General features: G+C 35.6%; 2 protein-coding genes across 4 annotated transcripts in view; one reads left to right on the top strand and one right to left on the bottom strand.

The window, feature by feature from the left end:
* LOC105227268 (uncharacterized) overlaps positions 1-21,638 on the top strand; it is a 545,529-nt gene that overhangs the window by 298,474 nt on the left and 225,417 nt on the right. The gene's annotated exons all lie outside the window — the stretch shown is intronic.
* The window catches only part of LOC105227243 (protein folded gastrulation), a 164,966-nt gene continuing 144,099 nt past the window's right edge, over positions 772-21,638 (bottom strand). For both annotated transcript variants that reach the window (XM_049456317.1, XM_011206484.4), the window contains exon 3: positions 772-5,812. In XM_049456317.1, coding sequence (XP_049312274.1) covers positions 2,095-5,643 — 3,549 coding nt within the window. In that variant the 5' untranslated portion in view covers positions 5,644-5,812 and the 3' untranslated portion in view covers positions 772-2,094. The remainder of the gene's footprint in view (positions 5,813-21,638) is intronic.

The following is a 21,638-nucleotide window of genomic DNA, read 5'->3' as shown; positions in this document are numbered from 1 at the left end:
GGTGCTTATATTGAAATTAGTAACACTTGAGCACTGTGTTAATGATATTAGTCCAATAAATGACAAAAATAAAAGTTTTGGGGTCTCCTGAAGAAATTTTAACTTTGATACCTCTGCAGTGTACCGACCTTAATCGTCTCCGTTCGGGAGCAAAATGTTAATGCAATAACCTCAATATTATTGCTTAAGGATCTGATATTGCAAAATATCACTGATATTAAATTTTTTAGTACCACCCTAATACACATAAAAGTACTTGCATACAAATTTGCAAAGCAAAAGCGCATAATATGGTTCATATGTTGTTTTCGTAAGTGTTTTACGATCTTTAAATCATTTGGAAATTTTCCGAAATAACTTCGGTGGCAGGCAAAACGGCGAATGACCTCATACGAAATGCGTGCAGTTTCATAAAAAACCGTTATATTTTATTTTGTTCTTGTATGCATGTTGTTGTTGTATATGTGTACTTACTTATAACTGTATGTGTGAGCTTAAATGCTCGTGAAACCATAGCAGCAGCAGCAGCAGCAACAACAATAACACGGTTAGGTACTATGTACGTTACTTATATTTAACACAACAAATACAAAGGGGATATCTTTAATGAGTTATTAATTTGATTATATGTGTGTGTCGTAGTATATGTAATGTAAAACGAAAATCTATATAACAGCAGCAACAAAAACAATACAATAACAACAGCAACAATGGCTTAATATTTAATACATACAAGAGAATATCAGCACAATTTTTTTTTTAATTTTTTTGTTTTTGTGTTTGTTTAATGGCAATACATATTTTGCGTATTTGCTTTTTTTGTGTTTACTACTTTTTTTCATTCCTGCTTTCAGGCTTATCAGACAAGCTCGACTTTAGCGCGAATTTCACAATTCCGACATGTGCTCGGCAACGGCAACCAAAGTTGGTGGTGGCGAAACTAATTTTTATATAAGAATTCTTACACTTTTTTGTAATTTGAGTAAAGTGCGTAAAAAGCGTAATTAAAGCTTTGTTACGTTGGAAGCTTAAAGCTTTTCTAGTTTACGTGAAGTTTTGCTACTCCTATTTGTATTTCTATACTTTACAGTGCATTACCCAAAAAAAAGAAAGCTTTGTAAAACTGGGAGCTTTCATGTTCCAGTGAAGCTTTCATATTTAAGCAAAGCTTTCACACAATGGTTCAAAAATTTATCAATCAATGCACTACAATCAATTGAAGAGCTTACACTTTTACACAAAATGTGCGAAGAGCTTTTAGCAGCTTTCACTATTACCCCAGCTGCACTTCAAGTAATGAAAGCTTTCAATTTTTCTGCAAAATTTTAAAATTTGATAAGAATTTTGTGTAACCATGAGCTTTTAATGTTTACTTAAAGCTTTGTGAACCACACAAACTATAGAACACGTAATTCTAAAGCTTACAGTTTTCGTTGGCACTTTTTGAGCTTTTGCTTGCGCTAGAATGCCAGAGGAGCGTGTTTTGTAAATGTACTCTGAACTGAAATAATGAAAAATGTTTCTACCACCCCGCCTACAAAGCTTTCAGACACTTAGGCTGCATGCTGCCAAGCTTTTTGTGTGAGCTTTCATACTTTCTATCAATTTCCGCGCCACAATGCTTCTCTCAACTTCTGTGCACATTCTTGGCGTTGCCTATTTCCCGTATACGCATTTTCCAGTAACCCCTCTCCGCGCGCGCTCGTAAAATTTGTCTACTATAGGTTTAACTGTATTTAACTAGTAAAAAATTTTCTATTTTCTTTCACGTTCATTGCATTGGTCTCTATTTCACTAAGCGTTAAGTTAATTATCTCTTTGTTATTGTTGTTGTTTAACTAGCGGTTTGTGTATGTAATTTGTACGAGTGCTCTTGGGAACAACTAACCCCGCCCCATTTAATGTCAGCTTGGCCCGATTTCTCACGACTCCAATTTTCGGCAGCTTTGAAAGCTCCGAAGCATTTAAAAAATTTGACTAAACCCAATTCTTTGCGCCAATTTCCTTACACACAATCTCCCTTCGTTTCGTACGTGCATGCGAGACTTAGACATACGAATGGACATTGCTGTGGGAAGCAACAAACTGGGATTATTATGTTCTAACTTTGGTTTTCATTTGGCTTTCGGGGAAGGCGGACCACAAGCGAAAGAGCAGCGGTTGCTCTTCGATCGTCGTGCCGCGATTGAGACGCCAATTGGCGGGCAACCACCAGTAGGCCGACTGCTCCATGGGTTCGTGCTCTTCCGGCACAATGACAAAGTCATCTGTTTGTTTTGTTATTGTAGCTGCTGTATCTTCTAGTGTGTTTGTTGTTGTTGCTGCTGTTGCTGCCGCTACGCTATTATCACTAAAGTGATCGATTCGTATAATTTTGCTATTCCGACGACTGGGCGTATCGAAATCGCTCTTTTGGCTATTAATTATATTGTTGTTATTGTTGTTTTTCGCCATACTGCTACTTTTTTCACTTAAACTATTTTTACTTTTACTACTACTACTGATACTGCTACTATTACTACTAATACTACCGACTGGTGTGTGATCCGCCACCTCTGTTGTTGTTGTTGGCGTGGTTACTGCCGGTGCATTTGCTTCTGCAACGACGGTGCTGCCACCAAACCCAAAGATGGGCATAATCCGCGACCAAAGCGTTGTAGCGGCCATAAATTCTGTGTCTGTCGCCGTGGCCTCGGTCTCAAAGTCGGGTTCTGCGCTCGTATGTGCCTCAACTCCGGCGCGCTTCTTGGTTGACGACTCGCTAACTGCCGCGTTTTCTGCTGTGACAGACTCGGCGCTTTGATTTGCACTTTCCATTTTAGTCAACGAGAGTGATTGTGCGGTTGCTGTTGTTGTTGTTGTTGCAACGATTTCGCTACTGCTCTCCGCAGGCAACGAAGCCTCGTTCAATGCGGACGCATCAGCCACTTGTGTAGCTGTTACTGCTGTTGCTGTCGCAGTCGCCGCGTCAACCTCTTCTTCCAGTTGAGCCACTTCCGCACCGCTCGCGCTGCCCTGCTGATCGTTATCTGCCGCGCTCGTGGCTTTCTGCACGTCCTCAGCAGGCGCGTTTGCGGTCTGCGGCGTTGAAATGGTTGTGCTTTGTATTATTGTTGCCGTTGTTGTTGTTGTTGTTGTTGCTGCAGTTTCTGTTGTCTTTGTAGCTGCCATTTTTGTCGCGCTTGCCTGTCGATTGCCCTTCACCAATTCATTAATCATTCGCAATTCTTGCGCGATATTTACGTCGCGCGTCACTGACGCGGCCTCCGCAGGCCGATTGTGATTGTGCGCCGCGACATTTTTATACTTATTGCTGTCATTATCGGTGTCGCTGTTGATGCTGGCGGCGACAACATTCACTAAATCGCCGTTGTCGGTTTTGTTGCCACTCCTCGGCACATCATTTACGAGCGCGCTGCCGGCGCTGACACGCGTCGTCGTCCCCTCATCCGCAAGTATCGCATCCGCGGTCTGCGGTACGACTGTGGTGACAAGACTGGGGACTTGTTTATCCGCAGTGCTGCTGCGCGCAGGTAACTGGATGGGAGTGACGGCTGCGGTGGCGACGGTAGGGGTGTGGCGGAACCGGTATGTGCTAGCTGAGATTGCTTGCGGCGTTGTTGTTGCGGCTGACACTGCGTCTGCACTGGGTAACGGTTGTACGGTCGTTTCAGCTGTTTCTGCGCTCTCTTCGGACACATTTTGTACTGTTGTTGTTGTTTCGTTAATTATTGTCTCAGTTTCCGTTGTTGTCTTGTCGCCAGCAACTGTTGTCTCATCATCGTCGACTGTGCCCGTCACCACCATCGTGGTTGACGGCACATCTTCAGCAGCCGTAGCTTTCGATTTTTCAAGCTCCAATTGTTGTTGCTGCGCAATGGTCTGCAAAAGCGAGAGCTTACTCTCCGCGGCCACGGCGTCAGCATCTTGCTGCGCCTCTATCACGGTAGTTTCGTCGATTTGAAAGTTTGTAGTGCCCTCAGGCTCGGTTGTGGTTATGAAACTCGTCTCCTGCGCGTCCGTATCATTTGCTGCCGTCGACGCCTTTTGCGCCGTCACGCTGCGTGGGCGCTCATCTTTGGCGCTCATTGACGACGTTTTTGGTGCATGACCGGCATCAAATGTATATGGTGTAGTTGCCGCAGTTGTTGTTGTTGTTGTTGTTGTTGTGGTAATGTAAGGCGCTACACTGCTCAAGGGCAAGAGCGCATCGGCGCGTAAAAATTGCGCTATGCTATTCTCTTGTTGCTGCGCCGCTGCCACCAAATCGCCCGCCACAGCGTCCTCCTCCGCGCCACCTGCGCGGTCAACACTGGCTGGCTGCGCAATTACCGTTGTAACCAGGTGTACACTGCTGTCATCCTTGAACAGTGATATGCGCTGCGGTTCAAGGTCGCCACCAGCATAACCACCAACCGTTTTCGCAGTGGTGCCTGCGCCCACGGCTGGCAATATAATCGCATCGATATCGCCGTCTGCGAATGCCGGCACATTGCTGTCGGCCGCAGACAAATCAGCCAGCACTTGACTGCCATTCACGGCGCGCATATTGTGGTCCGTGATGTTGGCATTACTCCCGGTCTCCGCGGCTATTGTTGCATTGCTTTCGCTCTGCGCTGCGGCAACATTGCGCTGAAAAAATCCTTGTACCGCATCCAAAAACTGTGTTGTGTTGAAAAGTGTTGCGCCAGCATCATTGTCATTGCCGACCACGTCAGCGCGCTCACCTTTCGAACCATTCGCAGCCAGCAATTCAGTCAGTGGTCGCGCAGCGCCGCTGCCCTCCATCGCGCCACTGCTCATATCCGCTTCATAATCGTTGGTTGGAAATTTTTGCTGAAACAGATTGAATTTCAACGGCTCATCACGCGCCGGCGGTTGCTGTGTGTTGCTTGCGCCCACAACAAGGCCACCGTTGAAGGGCTGCGACGGCGCTTCGTACATCATCACCGGTTCGCCTTCACCCAAACCCAAATCGTACTCCTCATCACCGTAATCGATTTCGTATGCTGTGTCGGCGCCCGTTGCGCCCGCATTGCTGCCGCCGAACAAGCCCAACACCTGCTGTGTCAGCAAGTCGCTCTGATTGATGTTCACGGTTGGTATGCAGCGTGACTGGAAGAGCTGATGGCCGGGCGGACAGTCGCGAAACGGCAGCGAAAATATCGATTTCGGTGTGACTTTACGCGATTTCTCCAACTGCTTCTGTTCGGCTGGCAACATGAGCCACTCCTGCCAGGCCAGATTTTCAGCGGTGCCCTCGATGGGCTTCGAGGTAATCGGCAACGCCTCGACGGCGCCCGCCCACCGCTGCGTCGACAAGCGCAACGGTTGCAAGGGCGGTGGCAAGGCGCACACCAGAAGCAACACCTGCAAAGCGGCCATGCTACAACGTCGCCATGTTGCTGCAGCGCGCCTTACCCTCGTCGTCGCCGTCGCTGCCATCATCGTCGTAGCGTCCAGCGTGTTTACTGTCATGTGTTTTTGCATCTGACCAGCTTTTGTTGTCGTTGTTGTTATGGTCGTTGAATTTGCTGTTTTCGTGTGATGTTGCATTGCTCTTGACTTAGATCCGTTACATGTAGGTGTTGTTGTTATTACTCTGCTTGCTGCTGCTTGTGCTGCTTGTATTCTGGTAATCATGGCATGTGTTCGTTAGTTGCGGTGTCGCTATAACTGCACGCCGTTGTTGTTGCAGCTCATTTAAATATCTCATATATTGCGGCAGCGTCGCTCAACTCGTTGAAACGGCTTATATGTTGTTGTTGTTGTTGTTGTTCTTGTTAAAGTTGTTTCTTGAAAGTTGCCTGATCTGCAATTGTAAAAGACAAAATTGGTAGCAGTTAGTATGGCATTATTTATAGCAGTCATTTGCTTTATTGCAATTTAATTTAGTCGTTGGAGACTTTAATTTGACGCTGGCTTAAAGGTGGAGCTTACATTCTTGTATAATCGTTACTTATATGGCATTAACAGGTATTCTAAATCAGTAATTTTATTATAGAAGCTAACAGTTGCACTAAATTATATAAACTAATGCATATTGCTGGCATTAATGAAGACAATTTCCCTTCTAATTGCGCTAAATTCTCCAATACTTTCGGTGTATGGTTGTTGGCGCTGGTCCTTTGAGTGCAACCATTTTTATCTAATTACTTAACAGAAAGAGTTCCATATATATTTCAAAATTAAACTTTGATAGTTCTGTTAAGGGTTTGTTTAGTTTTTAGACACTTTAAACAGATTTTAGATAAGTATCTGAAAAGAGTTAGGCTGATTATACGGCAAAAATTAATATTAATAGGTTTATTAAACATGTACGAGTATAATACTATATATCATTCGCATAGAGAAGTTTTAAATAACCCCACATTTAGTCATACCAATTAGAAATAGCATCTTAATTGAGTCAATCAACAAATTATGTACAATAATTAATACTCATTGACTCAATTAAGCTGCTGTTTCAAGTATTTTCCCCAAAAAAGGCTGCATTTAGTCGATCATGAGGTTTTTCGTGAAAATTTTTGAAACAACTGTTTAATTCTAATTTTTGAAACAACAGTTTAATTGAGTCAATTAACAAATTATCTATAATAAATAATACTAATTGACTCAATTAAGCAACTGTTTCAAGCATTTTCGCGGAGGAAAGCTACAATTAGGTTATCTTGAGATCGTTCCTGAAAGTATTTGAAACAGCACCTTAATTGAGTAAATTAACAAATTATCTATTATACAAAATTAATACCAACTGACTCAATCAGGCTGCTGTTGCAAGTATAATTTTCGAAGGATTTTAGGATAACTTATATTTAGCTTTTAAAATCATTAATAGAATTTCCGAAAAATAGGTAAGCTTTCTGCTTACAATATCCGTTATGGCACTTATCGGTATCAATTAATGCCTTAATGCGCTCAATTAGCTGGTGATCCAAAAAATTATAATGAATTGCTGCAAAATATATTTTTTGTTGCAGAAATATGTATGTTCATCCACATCAACTAATTTCTTAATTGAGTACTAATTACTCAATTAGCTGATGATCATAAAAATTATAATGAATGGCTGTATGAGCATTTTTCGTAGAAATATATATGTACATGCATATGTCCACCGATATAAATTATTGTCTTAATTGAGTACTAATTGTTAATTGGCTTATATATAACTAAATCTTTTTTCTTACAATATCCGCAATGGAACTTATCCATACTAATTAATGTCCTAATTAAGCTCTCAATTAGCTTCTGATAGAAAATATTTTAACGAATTGCTGTAAAAAGCATTTTTATTGCAATATGTATATATGTTAATTGATATCAAAAAATTTCTTAATTGAGTATTAATTGCATAACTAATTGATGATCATAAAAATTATAATGAATGGCTGTATGAAGCATGTTTCGCAGAAATATATATGTTCGCCGATATAAATTATTGTCTTAATTGAGTACTAATTGGTAAATTAGCTTCTCTAATTAGCTTCTGAAAATATTTTAACGAATTGCTGTAAAAAGCAATCAAAATGCAAAAATATTTATAGATGTTAATCAGTATCAAAAAGTGTTTTAATTGAGTATTAATTGCATAACTAACTGATGATCAAAAAATTATAATGAATGGCTGTATGACGAATTTTTATTACAAAAATGTCATTCGATATCAACGAATGTCTTAATTGAGTACTAACTGCTCAATTAGTTGTTGATGAATATTATTACAAAGAATTTCTGGTAGAAGCATTTTTATTTTGGAAATATTTATGTTTAGCGATTCCCATCCAATTCCCATGATCCCAACGACAAATCACCGAATGTCGGTTTTGAGAGACAAACACCGTAAATCTGTTGCATAAATGTAAATACTATTAGTCAAGTTGACATTTCTGGCCTCTACTAATGTCAAAAAACTATTTTAAATAGGCATATATGTAGTTAAGGTCACTTCTTTAGTGAATTTACCTTTAACTTATCCTAAGAACCATGAGTTTGTCACCCAAAATTTGCCCAAAAATTGTTAAAATAAACTCTGAATCCAACTAAGACACTCAATTGCATTAAACTCTAGTTCCAGAAATGATCTTCTATATTTAAGATAGAGTGAACATCTAGTTGCAAAAGCATAATCAGCGATGATAAAAAATTTCTTTAGAGCTTTAGACATACATATAAACATGATCAATACTATTTATACGTACATATCTCAATTTTATTAGGAGTGTGTTAAATATAGCTCAGATAACCCCAGCCATCTTACTCGATTCCTTTTTATCAGTCAACTCTTACGAAAACGCTCTTAACTTTCATAAGAGAACATATAGGCAATCCGGTTCTTCAGCTAAGGGCTATATATAATTTTATACCACACACACCATCACAAGTTTACATTAATACAACCACACGATAATTACCGTTTCTAATAAGCTAAACAAAGCTGTATGTTTGCTTTGCATTGGCTTTTTATTTGATCTAAGTCAACTCAAAGCAGCTGTTATACCTTTTTTCCCTCTTTATATTTTTCTTAGTTTTTATTGTTTCAGTCTTTCTAGAGTTACAAAAGAAATAGGAAATACAGCTGCTGCAAAAACAATGAAAAAGTTAACAAGAAACGGTAAATTTTCATCAACAACGTCAACAGTTGACAGCCAGCGATTTGAAATGCTTTTTGAGCCGTTCTTGAGACACATATGTACATATGTATTTATGTGTGTATACATACGATGTACAAGCGCATATGTAAGTAATATATAGTAAATACATGCAGCCCTTCTAAGAGTATTTTTGGTAGTAAAAATAATGAGCAAATGGCGTATGAAATGTGTAAATTGTTGTATGTATATGCCTAAAATTTCTAATGGAGTATACTGTTCCCTTGAATACTACACACATAGTTAAGAAGACTCTTTAGTGGTTAAGTAACTTGGTTTTAATATGTCTTTTATTGGACTTCTTAATCTGTTTTATTATATACTAAGATAGAACTGCCTTTATGGCCATTTCATAATATTATTTTCAAATAAACCCAGCAGTTAAAATAAATAGTAGAAGAAGATCATATGAAGCCAAACTCAACTACTAAGTCAAGTATCCAATTTACAAACAAACAAATTCACTATTCACTACTTGGCGATGAGTTGCAATCGCCTGAATCCAAATTTCAAAAATAGACTAGTTACATACTATTTAAAAAAAACTAGTTCAAATATGAACCCAAAATCCCGCCTTAGTGCTTAAATAAAGTTATAGTTAAATGAAAATAGATTCGGTAACTCAAAACAAAATCATTTTGCTACTGGTACAATTGTAGTACCTTTTAAACTAGTTCATTTGTAGTCATAAAAGTATTAGTTTCCAACTAGTGTTTTTCGGAGTAGTTCGTTTCTACTTCTGCATTTTTAGGTATAAATTATTACTGACCACTTTGTGCTGAATTTATTGTAATACGAAAACAATATAATTATATAACAAAGTAAGCGAGATACCTGTAATCTGTAGACATTTTTATACATATGTACATATGTATTGCATATATATGAATGTATGTACAATTGTTGCAATGTGTATTTTTAGATTTTTTTTAATTTCGGCAGTGTCAGCCGTAGAAATTAAAAAAATCTGGGAATGTCGAAAGCTCATCTTTATGACCGACACCGACGAAGGCGCATCAACGCTGCTGCCAGCACTTTCCGCACCATGCCCTTGTCTCTTGCATTTGCTGATGGCTATGGCTGGATTATGCAAGCCAGTTCTGCATAAATGCAATGTTGTTGGACTTGTTGATCACATAACGGTTGTTGTTAGCATTTATACATTTATATATATATATGTACATATGCGTAATTATGTGTGTGTGTATCCAAGTGTAAATTATACAATATTCGGGCTATCAAGCAATGAAAATGGCAAGTGTCGGGATGAGTAAGTGAAGACAGTAACGATTTATTAAAGAAAAGACTTGTATACAAAAAAATTAAAAAAAATTTAGATAAATAATTATTATATAATTTAGAAAAATAATTATTACATAATTTAGAAAATTTTTTTTAACGTAAAAAAAATTAAATAATATTGCAAAATAGAAATTGATTTATTAAAAAAACTTAAAAACAATATTTAAAATTAAAATTAATTAATAATTATAATTTTTTTATCAAAAACAAAATTTGCTCTTATCCAAATAATCCTGTAAACAAAAATATTAAGCAATTTTAAATAATACAGAAAATAAAAAAATATATATTACATAACAAAAAAATATTTCATTTGATTATAAAAATATAAATAATTTAAAAAAATTAAAAATTATGTATTACATAACTAATAAAATATTTCATTTAATTACAAAAAAATAATATATTATATAAAATATATTAATTACAAATATACTGTTTAATTAGGAATATTTTTTGAACATTATGTATTCACTAAAAATATTATAAAACAAACCGATTTTATAAAACTTAAAACTGTTATCAAAAATAATTATTATATAATTCAAAACCCCTCGTTTTTTACAAAAAAAAATATATTAAAAAAAATCACATAACAAATATTATATAATTAAAATAATCAAAAATAAAATAAATAAATAAATAAAAAAATTAAAATAATGGAAAAAAAATAAAAAATATTTAATACATAAAAAATATTATTCTTAAAACTATAATATAAAATATGGTAATAAGAATCATGTAGTGCATAATTGAAAAAATTGTTTTTTTTAATTATGTACATTGTATTACTAAAATTTCTTTAAAAATATTTATCATATAATTCAAGACAGCCCTTGCTCTCACTGAATTACACACAAAATCGTAAAAAAAAAATAGTTTTTATTTAAAATTTTGTTTTAATTTAAATTTTTTTTAATTTAAAATTTTTTTTTACTAAAAAACTTTTATATAAAAAACGTGTTTTTACTAAAACAAAATATTACATAATTTACGAATATTTTTTTTTTTTAATTTTCAATCACTAATATACATTGAAAACTTTTTAATTTTTAACCAAAAATTTAATAATTATTTATTTATTAATAATTTTTTATTCATAAATAAATCGTAATTTAATAATAATTTTAAATTTTTTGATTTAACTAAAAATTAATATATTTCAAAAAATTTTAATTTGCCATCAAACAAATTTATTTAAAATTTTTTTAAATATTTATTTTTTTTAACCATCTCATTAATTAATTTTAAATCAAATTAAATATATTCTAATTTATTTAAAAATATTTCATGTTTTTTTTTTTAAATTTCTTTAATAATTTTAATGGAGATGCATTGCCCACATAATCGGCTGCCATTCAAACGGCCGCACGTCGCTAAAACTATAATTTATTAAATTGAAAATTCAAACGCAAAACATTGATAATTTAATTAAATTGCAAATAATAAGCAAAATAAATCATCAAAACTAAACACGCGCACACAAGTATACATACATACGAGTATATGCCCACACACAAACAAACTACGTGCTAACCAAGAATCGCATGGCATTCTTAATGGCTGGTGCGAAAGAGTTTAATTAAAAGTGCAGCTGCAGCTGGCGATTTGCAATGCCATTCATTTGAAATTCAATGAAAAAAATCCCACACACCGGCACACATACATACAAACACGGGAAAACCGCTATACAGTGCATGTGCGCGCTGGGATAATCAAATGCGGAGGCGATCACCAACACCAACCCCAACGTTCAAATGGAAATGCAGTCACGCGGGCAATCAGCAAGTCGGACAGTTGGTCAGTCGTCGGTGCGCGCTGGTTAGACAGTTAGCTGTCATTGGCAATGCAAAAATTCAGTTAGTCTGTCAGGCAGTCAGTCAATTAATCAATTAGGCGCGCATGAACACAGCCATAAACATATATACACACATATAAATGTATAAGTGTGTTCATAAACATTTAGTCATTCTTTGTCAATTTAATTGAAATGACATTAGCGTTATTAAACCACAGCTACAGCGCTGGAGCTGATGTTGTTGATGCCTCCGCTGCAACGAACACCGCAGACCAATTAAACCGCAAGAGCAACAGCGGTGAATTTACAGCGCACAAAACACGACAGCGAGCGAAAAAGACAAAATTCAACAAAAACTGCAATTCACACGAAACACACACTCACACATACTTAACACATATGCCTGCAGTGGTGAGCGCGCGTCTATGAAGTGCCAAAGCTGCTGCAGCCGCCACCGGCAGTGCACCGCAATCATCTGCTGATGACAGCCAAACACACACACACACATACTCATCAATGCACCGCAAACGAAAAGTTTTGCACGAAAAACCGCAGTCACCAAGCCGCTGCCGGCAGCGCACAACTCTTCTCCAGTGCGCCACTCTCCGCAGACATTCTCCAAAGCGTGCGCTTCGCTTATTTGCGCATCAAATCATTGTATGCAGTCGGCTTTGCATTAACTTTGCTGTCAGTAAGTCAGTCAGGCAGTTGGCCGGTCGTCGTGGCAGCGTCACCAGCAACGACGGCGGCTGTTACTGCACCTGCGCGCGGCAGTGTGGCGCGCTGAATTGCTTTTGGGATTTACATTTGTTGCTGAGATTGCTCTTACCCATGCTTTTTCATGTATATGTTGTATTTTTTATTTTTGGCGCATTTATCTCCCTGCGTCGCGTTTGTGTAATCTCCGCTTGTTTTGCTCGCCGCCGCCGTCAAGCCGGCTTTTAGCCGATTACATAATTTGCACTTAAATTTTTTGCAACTCTCCCTGCAAATGTTGCTTTTCGCGGATTAATTTCACATTAACGAGCGCTGCGCTTGCAGAAATCCGCTTGCCGCCTTGCTTTTGCTTTAGTTTGCCTTTCTGCAGCTTTTAGGTTTTTGTAGAAATTTAAACAACAACAATTAAATTTAAGTAAAAATAAGTATTGTCAGATTATGGAAATATTTTTAGTTGCTCAACGCGATATCAGTGACAGATGTTCTTGCAAATTTTCTGTCAAAAATAATACTCAAGTTGTCATGACAAGCTCGGAATTGGTTTATGAGGAGAGAGAAAAAGGAAGACAGGAAATTTCTTCACACAGTATTTGCTTGAAACCCGATAAAAAGATTAATTTCAAATTGAAAACCTAAATTAAGATTTCATTTCATCTATAAAAAACCCACAAGTCAATACTTGGTGTCTTTGCTATTACGAAAGTGGTGGAGCTGGCCTCTAAGGCACCTGCAGGCACTTCCAGAGTCAACATCTACGTACACAGCCAAGCAGCAATCAAGGCAGTAACCTCGTAGCGCCTATTGGCCAGAAGTGACTTTGGAAGCAGGCCAGCAATGGAAAGTCTAACCAGAAGCAAGCAACTTCACTTCTAACAGGTTACAAAGGCATCGGGGGCAATGAAATAGTGGATGAGATTGCCAAGAATCGTGTACAGCTAAAACCCGAAAACGTGATTTACATTGGGAAACCCATGCATTGTCTATACAACGATTTGGACAGAAGCGTGGTAAAGAAAATAAAAATACGATGGAACAAGCCACCTAGATATAAAACTGTAAAAGTTATGTGTTAAACAGTAGATCAGAAATACACAAAATTCCTATTGGCACTCGAAGAAGAGTAGAAGATACTATAGGAATCGTAATACTAACTGGGCACTATCTGGTGGCGACTGATGCCCGCAGGGTGGAACTGACAGTTCAAAAAGACTGCAGTAAATGTCTAGAGCAGGGCACCAGGGAAACAACTGAACATCTCTTGTACATTTGTCCTGCCTTGGTGTACGCTGCAAGCATCTGGGGTTTCCACGGATACACTGGAAGAGGTATAGATAGTGAGGTCAAAAAGTCTGTTGAAATTCGAGTCAAGCGCAGGCATCCTAAAGGCTGACTACTCCTCTTGGACTTAGTAACTGAACTCTATTTGGTATCGCAAAAGACCAAAACTAGTCTATGTGTGACTTATTGGACTAAGAAACTAACCAACTATATTAAGTATACCTACCGACTATGCTGATAAGCAAAACTGCCTCAGAAAACTCCCATTGTGTAGTTGAGAAGTCAATGTATATTTAAAATACGGCGACCTCTGTTGAATCAGTTGCTTTTTAAAATGCTGTTCAAGAACCTAGAATCCAGAGATGAACTTTACGCTATACTGATAAACTTCTTTTGTCGTCAAAAGCTAACGAGTTGTGCTTGGTTTCAGCATCCATCAAGCCTTGTAACAATCAGCTGTTTCCGATGAACTATCAGTTCATTTCCGTAAGGATTTTTTTCTTTGTCTAGCAACTGCAAATTTTTTAACGTTCCTATTGATTGTAAAACCATCTAAATTGCTGCTTGAAGCGCTGCTGCCTCGAACCAACATTTTTTAATGAAAATCCGCAAAAAAAGTAAAATATTTCCTTCAATTTCTCGCTGTGTAAAGCAGAACTGCTGACGCGACAATGACATTAAACTTGCTGATAATGATACCAACATTTGCCGCAAACACTCACCGGCATTATGCACCTGTTTTTCGGGCCCACCAACTTAGATAAGTACGCACATAAGTTACGTAAGTTGTATCAAAGTACACAAGACCGTGAAATCGGAAGAAATTGATCGCCTTAGGCAGCAGAACCAAGTAAAACCAGTGGCAGCAATAATAATGGTGTTGCGCATGCTCGAAAGCAATATGCGGGTTTCTACAGATAAACAACCACAAAAACATGTTAGCGTTTATAAAGCGGCAGTGACCGATAAAGCACCGAAAAAGTTGATAATTTGTTGTTGTTAAGTGGCTGGCGTGCTTAGTGTGGTGAGGTAGGTGGTTTTGTGAGTAGTCATAGAGACACTATCTACATATGTACAAATGTCTATATTCATGTGAGTATGTATGTATGTATGTGCTGCCCTTAGTTCTAATGCGGTAGCTGTATTTATTTAATTTTGTTTTTGTACTTTCCGTATAATTTCCCTCAGCTGATAAGCGACAAGCGTAGCATGAGCCATAATTTCAGTGATTATTACCATTATCAACGCCGAAAGCAATGTCTGTGCGTATGTATTTTTGTTATTTATGTTAATCAGATTACACTGTGACTGCATGCTCGGTCAGACAGTCTCCGTTGATAAATGGTATTCCCTGTGTGGTCACTGATATTGCACTTTATGTCACACAAGCGATTATGTGATAGCAAAGGAAGTCGTGCATTGACTTGAAATATTGTATAACAGAAGGCAACAAAAAAAAATTTAATAAAGAAAATTTATTTTAATAACGAAAAATAACAAAAATAATAACAGAAAAATAATGATAAATTAAAAAAAAGAATTAAAAAATTTATATGGTATACATATATAAATAGAGTATAAGGGGAAAAAATATTTCATAAAAAAATCAAATAATATTAATTATAAAAATCAAAATTAAACAAAATAAAAAATTAAATAAAATTTTAAGATAAAAACCCAAATAAAGGGTGATTTTTTAAGAGCTTGATAACTTTTTAAAAAAAAAAACGCATAAAATTTGCAAAATCTCATCGGTTCTTTATTTGAAACGTTAGATTGGTTCATGACATTTACTTTTTGAAGATAATTTCATTTAAATGTTGACCGCGGCTGCGTCTTAGGTGGTCCATTCGGAAAGTCCAATTTTGGGCAACTTTTTCGAGCATTTCGGCCGGAATAGCCCGAATTTCTTCGGAAATGTTGTCTTCCAAAGCTGGAATAGTTGCTGGCTTATTTCTGTAGACTTTAGACTTGATGTAGCCCCACAAAAAATAGTCTAAAGGCGTTAAATCGCATGATCTTGGTGGCCAACTTACGGGTCCATTTCTTGAGATGAATTGTTGTCCGAAGTTTTCCCTCAAAATGGCCATAGAATCGCGAGCTGTGTGGCATGTAGCGCCATCTTGTTGAAACCACATGTCAACCAAGTTCAGTTCTTCCATTTTTGGCAACAAAAAGTTTGTTAGCATCGAACGATAGCGATCGCCATTCACCGTAACGTTGCGTCCAACAGCATCTTTGAAAAAATACGGTCCAATGATTCCACCAGCGTACAAACCACACCAAACAGTGCATTTTTCGGGATGCATGGGCAGTTCTTGAACGGCTTCTGGTTGCTCTTCACCCCAAATGCGGCAATTTTGCTTATTTACGTAGCCATTCAACCAGAAATGAGCCTCATCGCTGAACAAAATAAAGCGCGAAACACATTTCGAACCGAACACTGATTTTGGTAATAAAATTCAATAATTTGCAAGCGTTGCTCGTTAGTAAGTCTATTCATGATGAAATGTCAAAGCATACTGAGCATCTTTCTCTTTGACACCATGTCTGAAATCCCACGTGATCTGTCAAATACTAATGCATGAAAATCCTAACCTCAAAAAAATCACCCGTTATTATAAAATCATGATATTATATAACAAAAACAAAAATAAAATTTGAAAAATCATTCCAAGAAAAAATTTGAATTATGAAAATCGAAATTAAAAAAATTAACATAATTTTAAATTAAAAAAAAAAATAATAACCCGAAACCCAGTAATTCAAAAATAACGAAATATTATATAATGAAATAAAATTAAAAATAAAATAAGAAATTAAAAAAAGGTAATCCGAAACCCAAAAGTAGTAACATTATGTAATATTATATAATATAAGGCAAAAAAAATAATTGTTACAAAAATTAAAAAAAAAATTAAATTAAATTAATTAAATTTACAAAAAACTAATTTAATTAAATTTTCTTCTTTATATTAATTAATATTAATATTAATTTTCTTTTTAATTAAATAAAAAAATTATTTTAATTAAATTTCCTCTGTAATTTTTGTAATAATTATTATTTATTATTGTGTATTCTATTATATGTATATATATTTAATTAAATTCTAAAAATATGAATTAAATTAATTTTTTAATTTAATTAATTTAATTAAAAAAATCAAAAAAAAATTATAAACAATTCCAAAAAAAGTTTTATTTATAAAAATCGAAATTGAAAAAAAAAATAATAATAAATTAAAAATTTAAAAAATCTCGAAACCCAAAAATTTTTAAATTTTGTAGTATCATATAATAAAAGGCAAAAAGAAAATAATAAAAAAAATTAAAAAAAAAATTAATTATTAAAAAAAAATATAATAATTAAAAAAGTAACCAGAAACTCAAACGTAGTCAAATTTTTAATATTATATAATAAAAAACAAAGAAACTTTAATTATAAAAATAAGAATTAATAAAAAAAATTAAAAATAAAAAATACATAAAATTAAAAACAAAAAAAAGAAAATCATTGGAAAAAATATATTTATAGAACAAAAAATATTTTCGAACCCTAACAATAGTAAAATTATTTTCAGCTCTAATTATGAAAATTTTACAACTGAACCAAAAAGGAATCAGTATATAGTCATACATGTACATATGTATGTATTCATGTATATAATCAATGTTGATTCTCGGTCAAATTCCTAAAACTCAATTTTTAATGCAATCATTTATACGCGAGGCTATTTCAAATGCATTTTTTCACGCCATTTTCACTTAATTATATGAAAAAGCGCCTGAGACATTGCCTCTGTGCGCCGCTTCTATAAGAAAAGCTAATATTTTCCAACACAAAATAATGTACTTGCATTGCTATGACTACATACTACAAACAAACAAGTACAATACACACAATAATCACTTTTAGTAATCACTTTGAGAAATCTCAACCTTGTGCACTAATTACCGTATTTCTAGCGCTTTGAAGTGAGATTGAAGCGCTTAAATCTTCGCGCGCTACATTTATCTTTCTAATTTATTCATAATGTACCCACATGCGCGTAAGTGTCTGCAAATGCCTGGGTGTTCTTCGTGTTTCAGTCAAAATAATTTAAAATGAAATCATAAACATTAACGCGGGCAGCAATCGATCAGCTGTGATAGCTGAGTAAACACTTCGAGGCGAGTGAGCACGAAAGATTCAATTAAAATTGATGATCTCCTAAGAATAATGTGAACATTTTGTTTAAAAAATAATAGTGTGTTTATTTCTTATTTAGTGCAGCTAAATTCGATATAAAAACTTATGATCGCAAAAGAAAATTTATTTTTTCGTTTCGATATGGAAAATCATCAATAAGCGAGAAAACTAATACAGTAGAATCCCGATTATCCGAACATCGCTTATCCGAATATCCGATTATCCGGACTCATTCGTCTCGGCTCTAATTGTCAATCGGATCCCATACAGTCGTTACAACTAAAACGCCTTGGCCGGAATGAAACGATGTGATTCTTTACGTCAAAGACCAATAACAAGTTATTTCCAACCAAAATTTTAAATTACATAGGCATTATGAATACATTATGTATCGTTATAGCTCGGTTTTTATATATCGTACATATTATCTAAACTACACTTGTAAAACTTATTACATAATAAAACTTTATTATATGTAATTTAAATATTGTTTGATTTGCTTTGAAATCGATTATCCGGATTTTCGATTATACGGAACACCCCTGGTTTTATTTGATCCGGATAATCGGGATTCTACTGTATATCGTTTATTCGTCTCATAATCTAATACCTCAGTTTTTGAGATATCGTTCTGAAATTTTGCCCATATTTTTATCTCTCCAATAATCTGTTCGTTTGTCGGAACCGTTGAGCCTTATAGCATATGCGTGCAATACAAACTGAATGTTCTGAAGTCAGTTCTTGTATAGAAAGCTTTTTTATTTGACAAGACATCTTCACAAAACTTATTATCCAGGGCAACGGTATAACTCAAACAAATTGTTCAGATTGGTCCATTATTTCGTATAGCTGCCATACAAACTGACCGTTCCAAAAACAAGTTTTTGTATGAAAAAAATTTGTATGTGTCAAGATATCTTCACCAAATTTTGAAGGGGCTATTTTTAAGGACAATGGTAAAAACTCCAAAGAAATTGTTCAGGTCGGATCATTATTTCATATAGCTGCCATACAACCTGACTGCTGAAAACCAAAAAAGTTCTTATATGGAAAACTTTCTCATTTGAGGAGATATCTGCACAAAATTTGGTATAGATTATTGTTAAGGGTAACTGTATAATCTGTAAAAAAATTGTTCAGATCGGATCATTATTTCATATAGCTGCCAAACAAACTGACCCATCAATATCAAGTTCTTGTATAGAAATCTTAATGTTTTCGCCTGTTTCTTTTTTTTGTTATTGTTTTATTTCACTATATAAAAATATATATATTCAAAGGTGTACATACATATGTACATAGTTATGTATATCAAAAATCTTCGTATAGAAGAAAATAGAAGTTCCGTCTACCGTACATATGAGAACCGCCCTTATGTACATACATATATTGTATATAATACCAAGTACAATAAGTATACAATAATAATTTCACTATTTCTGTCTTCGACAACCTAAACTACATTGTGCAAGTCACATAGATCCATCATATCCATACTTGTTCACCTATAGAAACACATATACAATCATACATATCTTAAATGTATATATAAAGACAAGCAATACCGCAGCACCCTCACCACAATCGAATGGAATGCATTTTTATTATATTGTAACATTGTAAGAAACACAACATAAACAATAACAACAACAAAAACACGCATGCAAATCGTTAGTTAAACCGTCTCCAACTGTGCAACAAAATACAAATTCTCTTAGCCGAGCCTCAAATCGAATAAACAAAATCAGGCATTTACATGAAAATAGAAATTGAATGAAACGCAGACTGCAGTAAAACTCAAATCGAAGCCAAGAGTTGGTATGATCTACTTACAAGCATACCAGCAACTGCATAAGCACATATACACATACATACATACAATCAAATATACACTCTCCCATGCAAATATATGCAGAAGAGTAGGAGGAGGCGCCAAAAGGCGTAAAAAAGTGTGATTTGTTGCTTTTATTGTATTTTGATTGAAAACAACAATAACAACAGTTATTTGTAAGCAAGTATGTGCGAATTTGACCAGCACAACAACAGCAATAATGCAAAGTTGCGGCGACAAGCAGATTGCATAAACCATTTTTGTACTGAATATGTATGTACAGGTATATATGTATATAAATATACATACGTATATAGATATATCAGTGTTATGCATATATGCACTTCTGCAAATGTGTGTTTGTTTGTGTAACGCCGCCAAAGTGGTGCTGTGCACAGTTTGTGGAACAACACGCCTGTGTTTATACATTCGGCACGCGTACGCCACCGAAAAATTTATAAACAAAATATCGAATTTTCGAATTTACTTGGTAGCCTCGCAAGTTTTTGGCTCAAACAGACGAGACTGCGTGCATTTTTGTTGTTATTATTATCTTGTTTTTTTTTTTAATATTTTTTTTTTATTTTTTGTGGATTTTGCTGTTTTTATTTGGCTTACTCTTGCTGGATAGCAGGCAATAGGAATATGAAAAAAGTTCGCGTTCGATTGGAATTTGTTCTTTGCACTTGAAGCACTGCTTTCTAGCTGCGTATTTAGCTAGTAACTCATGTACTTTTAGACTCTACACACTATCAGATTCCTTGACATATGTATTTATATAGATATATGCAGTTCTTTAAATACCCAACAGGAAATGTATTGGCTTAGGTGTGGTCCTCTTTTCACCATTTATGTCAATACTTTGTGTCTGTGCGCTTTTCAACCAGCGATGGAACAAACCGAAGTTACCCCACTTACATCAGATATACAAGTATACATACAAATAACAAACATGTAGTAGAAAAAACAGTATTAAATATTGTGACAAAAAAGCACCCGGATTTTGTAAATAAATTCCTCCAAGTAAATGATATTACAAGATAAGGTATTTTGCGAGAGATCGTTGAAGACATGCCTCGTTATAACAACCTTCGACCTCTTCAACCGATGAAGATATTAAAAAAGTGAAGTTCGAGCATCCTGAAAATCGTCAGGCAAGTGTTCGAGAGATGGCAAAAGAAAATCCCTCGCGAGTCCGAGATTTTGTGGGTGAAACGCGTTTTTGCTTGACTCGCCCCGACAAAGCTTATTTATTTCAGAAAGAGTACTGTTAAACACGTCTTTCGATGATCTAGATCGTGCGAATTTTGCCTCCACATTCATGGAGAGTATTATAACTGCCGACGAAACATGGATTTATGAGTTTGACAAGCAAAGAAGTCAACAATCATCGGAATGGAGGAAAAAAACGAGCCAAAACCAAAAAAAAACACGCCAAATGCACTCAAAAATCAAGGTAATGCTCATTGTTTTTTCGATGTGCAACTTTTGGTGCATCATGAATTTGTTTCGGTGGGATAGAGGCATTCATGTTCATGAGAAAACGGTCGGAATTATGGAAGAACAATTCATGGATTTTACATGATGATAATGCACCAACGCATAGAACCACGATTGTGAACGTTTTTAAAGCCAAAAACGCAATGAATACCATAGATCAACCACCGTATTCACCAGATGTGGCTCTTTGTGATTTTTTCTTGCTCCCCAAACTGAAATTGCCGCTATGTGGAACCCGTTTTCAGTCGATCGAAGAGATGAAGCAAAATACGCCAATGAAGCTGAAGGCCATCCCAAAAAGTGCTTATGAAAAGTGTTTCGAGGACTTGAAAAATGGTTTTTATAAGTGTATTACATCTGGTGTAGATTACT

This window comes from Bactrocera dorsalis, chromosome 4 (assembly GCF_023373825.1).
Source record: "Bactrocera dorsalis isolate Fly_Bdor chromosome 4, ASM2337382v1, whole genome shotgun sequence".
Classification (NCBI taxonomy): Eukaryota; Metazoa; Arthropoda; class Insecta; order Diptera; family Tephritidae; genus Bactrocera; species Bactrocera dorsalis.
The sequence above is the reverse complement of the archived record's forward strand: the minus strand, read 5'-3'. Positions and strand labels throughout refer to the sequence as shown.